Source organism: Nerophis lumbriciformis, linkage group LG10 (genome assembly GCF_033978685.3).
Source record: "Nerophis lumbriciformis linkage group LG10, RoL_Nlum_v2.1, whole genome shotgun sequence".
NCBI classification, from domain to species: domain Eukaryota; kingdom Metazoa; phylum Chordata; class Actinopteri; order Syngnathiformes; family Syngnathidae; genus Nerophis; species Nerophis lumbriciformis.
In genome coordinates, this window is record NC_084557.2 from 50915744 (window position 1) to 50928490 (window position 12747).

The 12747-nt window shown below is 41.5% G+C and overlaps 1 protein-coding gene across 1 annotated transcript in view; it reads left to right on the forward strand.

Annotated features, from left to right (window-relative positions):
* stra6 (signaling receptor and transporter of retinol STRA6) overlaps nucleotides 1-12747 on the forward strand; it is a 112258-nt gene that overhangs the window by 53548 nt on the left and 45963 nt on the right. Inside the window, exons 7-8 of the mRNA XM_061969453.2 lie at nucleotides 2539-2664; nucleotides 9304-9374. Coding sequence (XP_061825437.2) covers nucleotides 2539-2664; nucleotides 9304-9374 — 197 coding nt within the window. The remainder of the gene's footprint in view (nucleotides 1-2538; nucleotides 2665-9303; nucleotides 9375-12747) is intronic.

Sequence of the window (12747 nt, forward strand, 5' to 3'; positions counted from 1 at the left end):
CGAGAGTATAGAGCTGGTCCACAGTTCCACGACCAGGACGAAAACCACACTGTTCCTCCTGAATCCGAGGTTCGACTATCTGGCTTAGCCTCCTCTCCAGTACACCCGAATAGACCTTACGGGGAAGGCTGAGGAGTGTGATCCCACGATAGTTAGAACACACCCTCCGGTTCCCCTTCTTAAAGAGAGGAACCACCACCCCGGTCTGCCAATCCAGAGGTACCGCCCCCGATGTCCACGCGATGCTGCAGAGTCTTGTCAACCAAGACAGCCCCACAGCATCCAGAGCCTTAAGGAACTCCGGACGGATCTCATCCACCCCCGGGGCCTTGCCACCGAGGAGCTTTTTAACTACCTCAGCAACCTCAGCCCCAGAAATAGAAGTAGAACTTCACCTAATTGGTCCAAAAAATATTTTTTGCAAATCAATAATCATAATAATGTGCTGTTGTCTAGTGCCTGTGCTGTGTAGAGCTTGGCAGGGTAATCTTGTAATACTCCATACCAGTAGGTGGCAGCAGGTAGTTCATTGCTTTGTAGAAGTCGGAACGCGTCGAGGATGGTTTGTCGTGATCCCAATATGCAGAGCACAGCGAGAGACAGCGTGCAGGTAAAAAGGTATGTAACGCTTAAACCAAAAAATAACAAGGCATGTCCCGCTAGGAAAAGGCACTGAAGCATAGGAATGGCTATGTAAAACATAAGTAAAACTGAACTGGCTACAAAGTCAACAAACACAGAATGCTGGACGACAGCAAAAACTTACAGCGTGTGGAGCAAAGAGGATGTCCACAAAGCACATCCCATACATGACATGACAATCAACAATGTCCCCACATAGAAGGATAGCGTACGCACAACTTAAAGAGTCTTGATTGCGAAAACAAAGCAGGTGCGGGCAATAGCACTCAAAGGAAGGCGTGAAGCTGCTACAGGAGAACACCAACAAAACAGGAAGGGTCACCAAAATAACAGCGCAAGACAAGAACTAAAGCACAACACACAGGAAACAACAACAAACTCAAAATAAGGCACGACAGCCTGGTGGAGTTTCATTGTTTAACCTTTTCTGCTGGTGGTGTGCCTCCGTATTTTTTTTTTATGAAAAAAATGTGCCTTGGCTCAAAAACGGTTGAAAAACACTGCAGTAGACAGCGCCAAATACATGTAAAACATGAAGAAACACTTACCGTATTTTCCGCACCATAAGGCGCCCTGGGTTATAAGCCGCGCCTTCAATGAACGGCATATTTCAAAACTTTGTCCACCTATAAGCCGCCCGGTGTTGTAAGCCGCATCTAACTGCGCTAAAGGAATGTCAAAAAAACAGTCAGATAGGTCAGTCAAACTTTAATAATATATTAAAAACCAGCGTTCTAACAACTCCCAAAATGTACGCAAATGTGCAATCACAAACATACGTATATCAACATGGACAGAGCTGCGTGAAAAAAGCCACCCGGCCTCTTCGCGTAAACTTAAACTTACCTTAACCACTCGCTCATCTTTTCTTCATCCATCCATCCCTTCGAGTTAGCTTTTATGATGACGCCGGCTGGAAAGGTCTCTTTTGGCAAGGTCTTCCTTTTGAATATCACCATGGGTGGAAGTTTCTGGCCATTAGCATGGCAAGCTAGAACCACAGTGAAGGATGACTTCTCATTCCCTGTGGTGCGAATATTCACCGTACGTGCTCCCGTTGTATCCACAGTGCGGTTCACAGGAATATCAGTTGCTGTGAAATAGTAATCCGTGTGCGGATGGAGAGATTGCGTCTTTTCATGAACCGGATCCCGGTCGCTTAGTAGGAGCCATTTTGTGGTCTTTACAGATGTAAACACACAAAGGAAATGAAACGTAATATCCGCGCCCTTTTTCTTCTTCTACGCGGGCGGGTGGTTGCTTACAGTAGAAGAAGAAGCGCTTCCTGTTCTATGGGGGCGGGTGCTTACCTTGGCGGTTGCTTGCGTAGAAGAAGAAGCGCTTCCTGTTCTACCGGGAAAAAAGATGGCGGCTGTTTACCGAAGTTGCGAGACCGAAACTTTATGAAAATGAATCTTAATATTTATCCATATATAAAGCGCACCGGGTTATAAGCCGCACTGTCAGCTTTTGAGTAAATTTGTGGTTTTTAGGTGCGACTAATAGTGCGGAAAATACGGTATGTAAACATCCTGACAAAGAGGAGGCTTTTTAAGGAGTCCTATTATACGATTTGAAAGAAGAAATGTATGCTTTTTGTAAGATTTGATTTTAGCACATCACACAAAGGAAAACAAATTGTGAGCCAATCTCTTCACAATAATATCCTTTTGTGTTTTGATTTACAATTAAAATCTCTTTTTCCCATTTTACTGGGAAATTTCAAATATTTAAAAATGCAAATGTTGACAAGTATGTGCAGCTAAAAGTAAGAATACTTAGACTTTAATGATCCACAAGGGAAATTGTTCACAGGCTTCATTGTGTGTACTACTCTACGGGCATCCAACATGGTGGTTGAATAATGCAAACTATTCTCTCTTTTTTTCTCTCCAGATACATAAGCACTACTCACTGTTTGCAAGCCTCCCCCAGATAGCTTGCTTAGCGTTCCTGAGTTTCCAGTATCCTCTCCTCCTTTTTAAGGGCTTAAAGGGCACAGAGAAGACTAATGTTACTGAGGTAAGTCCTCTTGCTCAGAATCAGAATCAGAATCAGCTTTATTGTCATTACGCAAGGTAACGAGATTGAGGCCATTCCATACAGTGCGATGTGTGCATGCTAGAAAAACAATGTGTAAATATATAAAAATATAAAAAATATAGAAGTGCAATGAATACAGGTAAAAGCCAGTAAATTAGAATATTTTGAAAAACTTGATTTATTTCAGTAATTGCATTCAAAAGGTGTAACTTGTACATTATATTTATTCATTGCAAACAGACTGATGCATTCAAATGTTTATTTCATTTAATTTTGATGATTTGAAGTGGCAACAAATGAAAATCCAAAATTCCGTGTGTCACAAAATTAGAATATTGTGTAAGGCTAATACAAAAAAGGGATTTTTAGAAATGTTGGCCAACTGAAAAGTATGAAAATTAAAAATATGAGCATGTACAATACTCAATACTTGGTTGGAGCTCCTTTTGCCTCAATTACTGCGTTAATGCGGCGTGGCATGGAGTCGATGAGTTTCTGGCACTGCTCAGGGGTTATGAGAGCCCAGGTTGCTCTGATAGTGGCCTTCAACTCTTCTGCGTTTTTGGGTCTGGCATTCTGCATCTTCCTTTTCACAATACCCCACAGATTTTCTATGGGGCTAAGGTCAGGGGAGTTGGCGGGCCAATTTAGAACAGAAATACCATGGTCCGTAAACCAGGCACGGGTAGATTTTGCGCTGTGTGCAGGCGCCAAGTCCTGTTGGAACTTGAAATCTCCATCTCCATAGAGCAGGTCAGCAGCAGGAAGCATGAAGTGCTCTAAAACTTGCTGGTAGACGGCTGCGTTGACCCTGGATCTCAGGAAACAGAGTGGACCGACACCAGCAGATGACATGGCACCCCAAACCATCACTGATGGTGGAAACTTTACACTAGACTTCAGGCAACGTGGATCCAAAGGAAATGCAAAATTTGCATGGTTGGGTGATGGTTTGGGGTGCCATGTCATCGACTCCATGCCACGCCGCATTAACGCAGTAATTGAGGCAAAAGGAGCTCCAACCAAGTATTGAGTATTGTACATGCTCATATTTTTCATTTTCATACTTTTCAGTTGGCCAACATTTCTAAAAATCCCTTTTTTGTATTAGCCTTAAGTAATATTCTAATTTTGTGACACACGGAATTTTGGATTTTCATTTGTTGCCACTTCAAATCATCAAAATTAAATGAAATAAACATTTGAATGCATCAGTCTGTGTGCAATGAATAAATATAATGTACAAGTTACACCTTTTGAATGCAATTACTGAAATAAATCAAGTTTTTCAAAATATTCTAATTTACTGGCTTTTACCTGTATAGGGTGAAATGAATATGTACATGAAAAAAACAGGGTGGTTGGTGGAATGGGTTATTGCACCGAAGAGAGGGCAGTTATGAGGGACAATGGGGCAGTCCGTTCAGGATGGTTATGGCCCTGGGGAAGAAGCTGTTCTTTAGCCTGTTTGTCTTGGTTTTAATGCACCTGTAGCGCTTCCCAGAGTACTGCCATGTTTAGACTTTGATGTACCTTGTTCAAACAAAATTCACATCAGCCTGCGCTAAGACGTACTGTACATTTCTTAGCAATGTGTGCACATTTTAGGAGCATGTCAAAGTTCTTCGGGCTTATGCAATGTGCCAGCGGCTCATTTTAAGTAGATTTGATGTAATTGGTTTATGTTATGTTCTTGATCAGATTACGAAAAGGTTGGCTATGTATTTTCCAGCAAGGAAACACAATGGCATGTTTATTTGATGCTAATCTTTGCATGGGTGTGACAAAGCTGGGGTGAGGCCCCCAACAACAACCCCATTACGCCAACACAGGACTCTATGTTATGTATTTAGACAAGCACACCATATCCCCCAATTAACTAGCGTATATTACCATAAGAGTTGTACAACAACAATCTCAGCTGTTAACTAAAAGGAATTAGAAATAAAACATGTCATAAATGAATCAAACACACGATATTTGAATGTGATCCATTTAAACTGTAAACTGATGAATAAATCTAGTGTCACTCCCGGTGTGATACAATTATAATAAAACTTCCTTACTGTAAGGCCATCCATCCATCCATCTTCTTCCGCTTATCCGAGGTCGGGTCGCGGGGGCAGCAGCCTAAGCAGGGAAGCCCAGACTTCCCTCTCCCCAGCCACTTCATCCAGCTCTTCCTGTGGGACCCCGAGGCGTTCCCAGGCCAGCCGGGAGACATAGTCTTCCCAACGTGTCCTGGGTCTTCCCCGCGGCCTCCTACCGGTCGGACGTGCCCTAAACACCTCCCTAGGGAGGCGTTCGGGTGGCATCCTGACCAGATGCCCGAACCACCTCATCTGGCTCCTCTCGATGTGGAGGAGCAGCGGCTTTACTTTGAGCTCCCCCCGGATGGCAGAGCTTCTCACCCTATCTCTAAGGGAGAGCCCCGCCACCCGGCGGAGGAAACTCATTTCGGCCGCTTGTACCCGTGATCTTGTCCTTTCGGTCATGACCCAAAGCTCATGACCATAGGTGAGGATGGGAACGTAGATCGACCGGTAAATTGAGAGCTTTGCCTTCCGGCTCAGCTCCTTCTTCACCACAACGGATCGATACAGCGTCCGCATTACTGAAGACGCCGCACCGATCCGCCTGTCGATCTCACGATCCACTCTTCCCTCACTCGTGAACAAGACTCCGAGGTACTTGAACTCCTCCACTTGGGGCAAGATCTCCTCCCCAACCCGGAGATGGCACTCCACCCTTTTCCGGGCGAGAACCATGGACTCGGACTTGGAGGTGCTGATTCTCATCCCAGTCGCTTCACACTCGGCTGCGAACCGATCCAGTGAGAGCTGAAGATCCTGGCCAGATGAAGCCATCAGGACCACATCATCTGCAAAAAGCAGAGACCTAATCCTGCAGCCACCAAACCAGATCCCCTCAACGCCCTGACTGCACCTAGAAATTCTGTCCATAAAAGTTATGAACAGAATCAGTGACAAAGGGCAGCCTTGGCGGAGTCCAACCCTCACTGGAAACGTGTCCGACTTACTGCCGGCAATGCGGACCAAGCTCTGGCACTGAGCATACAGGGAGCGGACTGCCACAATCAGACAGTCCGATACCCCATACTCTCCGAGCACTCCCCACAGGACTTCCCGAGGGACACGGTCGAATGCCTTCTCCAAGTCCACAAAACACATGTAGACTGGTTGGGCAAACTCCCATGCACCCTCAAGGACCCTGCCGAGAGTATAGAGCTGGTCCACAGTTCCACGACCAGGACGAAAACCACACTGTTCCTCCTGTAAGGCCTACATTTCATATTTGTATCAAGTATTTTCAGTTCATTGTGTGAACGCTCCAAAGCATTCACACATGCTTTTCTACACCAAAATTCATCTATTTATTCTTCTTCTTGTCTATATTTTGGCGCGCTCTACCTTACACATTTTTCACCCGATTCAAAGCGTTCCAACTTCAAACTGTTCAACCTATTTGGGAATCGCGGGCTTTCCCAGAATTCCAGGTTTTCCGGGACATTTTTCCCCATTCAAAATGAATTGGCCATTTTTCAAATTTTCACCATTTCCACATTTTCCAACCTATTCAAACCATTCCACCTTCAACACATTCCACCCTTCTGGAAATTTTTACTATTATTTTTCCAAGTTAAAAAAAACAATTCCAGGATTTTCCAGAATTCCTGCTTTTCCAAAGCCCTATTTCCACCCTTTTTTCTGGTGACTACTCCTTCGACATTTTTCAAGGTCAAAACATTCCTCTTAATGAGGACAAAAAACAAAGTTGTTTTTTGAACTGGAAACATTCCCGGTTTTCCCGAAATTCCGTAATACCATTTCTCAATTCAACATGTTACTACTTCAACATTTTCCAACCGATTTGAAAAATTTCAACACCAACCATTTCATCTCATTCAGACCATTCAAGTTTATTACCATTTTCAAAAAATTCCCGTTTTCCCAAAATTCACAATTTTTTTGAAATTCCCTTTGAAATCAATGGGACATTCTTCAAAGTTCCACAATTCCCACATTTTTGATCCGATTCAAACTGTTCCAACTTCAAAATATTCAGCCTGTTCAGGAATTATGTGCTCTACTTCAGCAATTAAAAAAAAAAAATCTCCCGGATTTTCTATAATTCCTTTTTTTTTTGCATTTTCCCCACTCAAAATGAATTAGCCATTTTTCGAACGATTCAGAATCGATTTTCATTTTTTTTAAATCGATTTAATTTTTTTAATTTAAATTTTTTTTTTTTGTAATTTATTTTATTTGTTTTAAATTAATCAATCCAACAAAACAATACACAGCAATACCATAACAATGCAATCCAATTCCAAAAGCAAAGCCAAGCCAGCAACACTCAGAAGTGCAATAAACAGAGCAATTGAGAGGAGACACAAACACCACACACAACAAAACAAAAGTAGTGAAACAAAAATGAATATTATCAACAACAGTATCAATATTAGTTACAATTTGTGATTAAAAATCCCTCATTGACATTATCATTACACATTTATAATAAAAAAGAACAATAGTGTCACAGTGGCTTACACTTGCATCACATCTCATAAGCTTGACAACACACTGTGTCCAATATTTTCACAAAGATAAAATAAGTCATATTTTTGCTTCATTTAATAGTTCAAACAAATGTACATTATTGCAATCAGTTGATAAAACATTGTCCTTTACAATTATAAAAGCTTTTTACTCTGCTTGCATGTCAGCAGACTGGGGTAGATCCTGCTGAAATCCTATGTATTCAATCAATAGACAATCCTTTTGAATCGGGAAAATATCCTTTTTGAATCGAGAATCGCGTTGAATCGAAAAAAATTCGATTTTGAATCGAATCGTGACCCCAAGAATCGATATTGAATCAAATCGTGGGACACCCAAAGATTCGCAGCCCTAGTTAGTACGCTAGAAAAAGAGTTCCTCAGTGTTTGCTCTTACAATAACAAGAACGTAAATGAAGTATTGTTGACTGTTTTTTAATGCATTTTTAAAGTGATTTAGAGGTAGAATTGATTGCTCCCATTAGCTGCATTGCTAGCTACCTAGAACAAGCCCATTTTTATGTTGGAAAGCGCAAAAAAAACACAAAAAAAACTTTTGTCGTCTTGAATCTCATAATGATTGTGAACAATGGGCAACATTTCCAAAAAAGTGGAAAAAATGACTCATAATCCTTGCGAAATAAAAAGGTGGGTGGAACCAAGTGTCTTTTTGTGTCTTTCTCGCCATTTCCGGTTTTAAATTGGATGTCAAAGTTGACCAATTTATCAGATTATGTCATCACCCTTGATAGTAGAAGGGTGATGACATAATCTGATAAATTGGTAAATTTTTTATCAGATTATGTCATCACCCTTCTACTATCAAGGGTGATAGTAGAAGGGGTGAGTTTTTCCTTGCCGTTATGTGGGCTCTGTACCGAGGATGTCGTTGTGGCTTGTGCAGCCCTTTGAGACACTTGTGATTTAGGGCTATATAAATAAACATTGATTGATTGATTGGTTTTATGAATGTTCCTGTTACTACATTACATATATACTTACAGCGTGTATATAAAACCTTGATGGAGGAATTTTAATGTTTTTAAGCATTGGCTCCATTGTAAGCAGACTTTTGTTCGCCATTTGTTTACTAGTCAGAATGCATTACAAAACATATGTGCTTGGCTTACTGTACTTAAGGATTGTGCATGATAGGCAAAATTCCCACAAAAAGTGCAGTTCCCATTTAACACACATCCACCTATATACACTGAACAAAAATATAAACGCAACACTGACTGGAGGAATGTCCCCCAGAGCTGTTGCCTGTGAATGTTCATTTCTCTACCATAAGCCGCCTTCAAAGGCGTTTCAGTGAATTTGGCAGTACATTCAACCGGCCTCACAACCGCACATGTAACCACACCAGCCTCCACATTCAGCAGGTGCACCTCTATGATTGTCTGAGACCAGCCGCCCGGACAGCTGCTGCAACAATTGGTTTGCATAACCAAAGAATTTCTGCACAAACTGTTAGAACCGTCTCAGGGAAGCTCGTCATCATCACCAGATGTTGCAGCATGACAATGCACGACCCCATGTTGCAAGGATCTGTACACAATGCCTGAAAATATCCCAGTTCTTGCATGGTCAACATACTTACCGGACATGTCACCCACTGAGCATGTTTGGGATGCTGTGGATCGGCGTGTAAGACAGTGTGTTCCAGTTTTAGCCAAGGTCTAGCCACTTCACACAGCCACTGAACAGGAGTGCACCAACATTCAACTACCTGATCAACTCTATGCGAAGGAGATGTGTACTAAATGCTTTTCTGAAACCGTCAGACCCCAAATAAAGCAAAACTTTCAGTGGCCTTTTATCGTGGGCAGCCTAAAGATGATTTTATCAAAGTGGTGCGGTGATCGAAGCTAGTCCAGTCTGAATAACTAATATAGTGCTTAACTTTTCTTACAATATCCAAATCATTCTGGTGAGACCATGGAGTGCATGGTTTTAAAAGCCCCCTGTACTAATGTAAAGTTGTACTGTTTGCTACTAAACTTGTTGTCTTGTGGTTTCTCACACGTGTCCTGTAGGATCTAAACAGCAGCTACTACAATGACTATGTGAAGAAACTGCTTAAGAAAAAGAATCCCATGCAAATCAGGTGAGGGTCCAGTACTGTTCTTTTTACTCTACACTCTATGTCCTCTGAGCCATGCTGGTCACATTCAATACCGGTACTTGAAATCACACCTCAAATTTGTGTGTGCATAATCCTGTTTTTGGGACATACCACTGCAAACTTGACCAGATGCGGGCACTCTCGCCCCTACAACAAGAAAAGTGCATCTACAGTACACATATAGAGACTGCTAGAGTTAAATGTGTAGAGGATATCAAATTCACTGAAAAAAACACCAACCAAATTACAGGAATGTTCAACAGGAAACAGGTTGTATGTCTTTCTGCTGAGTGTCATCCTCCTTTGGAGATTAACTGGAAATGTGCAAAATAGAAAAATAGGAACATGGTTGCAGTAAGATGGTATCATGGAATAGATTAAGCAAGGATATCAAACAATGTACTAACATTATCCAGTTTAAGAGGCTGTTCAAACTACAAGTGTTCACAAAGTACAGAGAAGAATCATTTTGATAAACGTCATATTATATATATATATATATATATATATATATATATAATATATATATAAAAGACATGCATCTGGGGATAGGTTGATTGGCAACACTAAATTGGCCCTGAAATTGGCGTGAATGTGAGTGTGAATGTTGTCTGTCTATCTGTGTTGGCCCTGTGATGAGGTGGCGACTTGTCCAGGGTGTACCCCACCTTCCGCCCGATCGTAGCTGAGATAGGCTCCAGCGCCCCCCGCAACCCCGAAGGGAATAAGCGGTAGAAAATGGATGGATGGATATATATATATATATATATATATATATATATATATATTAGGGATGTCCCGATCCGATATTTGGATCGGATCGGCCGCCGATATTTGCAAAAAAATGCGTATCGGCAAGGCATGGGAAAATGCCGATCCAGATCCAGTTTAAAAAAAACTCCGGTCCGTGTTTTCCAACGCACCGATTTAAATAATACATTCCACTTTTCTGCTGCTCCCTAACTTCCGTTCCGCATTTTCCAGCACACCTTCAACACATCCACAGGTCTGTGGATTCTCACGCAGTTGCTTTTAGCTGCTGGCATTACACATCAGGCTCTTCTCACTCTTTCCTGTGTCTCCCTCTCACAGACAGCGAGCGCACCTTCTTACACACGTCACATACTGTCACGTCATACGTCACATACGTATACGCCCTCTCCCAGCAGAGAGGTAGCAGCATGGCTAACGTTAGCTGTGATGCTAGCGCAGCCGCTAAGGTGCGCGCCTGCTCAAGCGTCCTCTGCGCACGGCAAATCTATGCCACGCACAAAATCAAATAAAAAAATAAGCGCACAACAATTTTCGACACACGGACACGACAGAGAAAACAGTTTTCGTCATCATTGTTCAAATATTGTAACGTCTGTCGAGACGCTTATCTCCATTCGGTGCCACACGTCCACACCATCAAAATGCCGAGGCAAACATTTCCACATCAACACCGTATGAAAAAAATAGTGATTTTTTTTAGTTGTGATTTCCTTCTCTGCATGAAAGTTTAAAAGTAGCATATATTAATGCAGTATGAAGAAGAATGTTTTAATGTAGACACATAGAATCATCATACTGCTTTGATTATATGCATCGAAGTGTTCATTCAAGGCTAAGGCAAAATATCGAGATATATATCGTGTATCGCAATATGGCCTTAAAATATCGCAATATTAAAAAAAGGCCATATCGCCCAGCCCTAGTTTCAATGATACCATTTCTGTTTGTCATGTATAATTTTGTCTATTTTGTGTTTATCCTTGAATAAACAGGTCAGTTTCTTGTTACCAACCATTGTGTATTATTCAAACTCCCCTAATTCAGCTGGCTAGTTGTTATCAAGAGTACTAAAACCCTTTTCAACATAATTCTGACAACTAAGTAGGCTAAATAACTTTAAACTTTAATACATGCTCGGATAGGCCAGTATCAGTCAGTATCGGTATCGGATCGGAAGTGCAAAAACAATATCGGTATCGGATCGGAAGTGCAAAAACCTGGATCGGGACATCCCTAATATATATATATATATAGTAGTGGAGGATGTATATGATGTGTGTATATATATATATACACACACATGGTACCAGTACCAAAATATATATTGTTACTTTTTGATATTTTTCCAAATAAAGGGAACTAAAAAAAAATGTAATATTGGCTTATTTTAACAGAAACGCGTACAATACAATAAACATATGTTTCTTATTGCACTCAAAGAACAATTTTACAATGTTGAAATATCAATTAAAGGGCATTAAACACTTTGGGCTTTTCTTGTTGCGGTTACAATTTTCCATATTACATATAGTCTGCCATAATCAAGGATTAGATTAGAATATAATAAAAAGCTTTATAGACATAATATTAAATGCTTCATGATTTATGGTTGCTCCTCCTGGCCTGTGCTTTTAAGAGAAATACAATTATTAGTATGTACTAAAAACAAAAATATGGATAAAAGTACACAGATGTAGCAGGTAAAATGCACAATTGTTGAAGATAAAACACGATTTGTAGCAATTTGTTACAAAATTCAGTAATTTCACTTGCATTAGTTGACGCTAATTGGGCGGTCTTAACGCAGCTAATATTTGGCATGAAGTCCAGCAGCTGTGTGCGAGTCTACATATCTACATGTGCAGGGGAGCTGGTCAACTATGTTATGAGAGTAGCGTACAGTATGTGTGTTTGCGAGAATGGCATTCTGTTGACTAAGTGACGTCAGTGAGTGAGTGGGCGAGTAAAGAGAGGGAGCGCGTGCATTGCGAAGTAAAGTGATTAACGGTCCGGTTGTGTCCTGCAAAACTAATAATATAGTGATTGTCACGAATCGGCAGACTCGTCATTCTGACCCAAAAGTAGGGCTTAGCGGACCCATTGCCGGGTAAAGTGAAGGGTGTTACCCCCGACGAAAACATCGACCCTGGAGCGAACGTCTGCCCTGTGCTCCTCGACTATGGTCTGCACCGGAGCCGAACAGCAGGAAAGGTCTAACAACATTATTACCTGTCACTCCTAAAAACTTCTTGTGCAGATCTGAATTCTTATTATTTAAATGATTACCTAAGTTTGAAGCAAAGGTGCTAATACTAACTGCCACATTTGGCGAGGCGTGTTTGAAAGCAACACTTGCAGCGCAGCGCCTCCCTGTTTAGAGCATCACCTTTATCCTTAGTTTTGAAGCCCAAATATCTCCACATTGCGCTTCATGCACCCCCTTTATTAACCAGTAGAAATGACGTTTTTTTGCCATTCTTCCTCGCCAAGATGTTATTGCTAATATGCCCTTTATGTGTGCGTTTTGACACACTCAACATCATGCGCCTCGGCTCTGTAGTCACTGCCGCACAGCGTCATT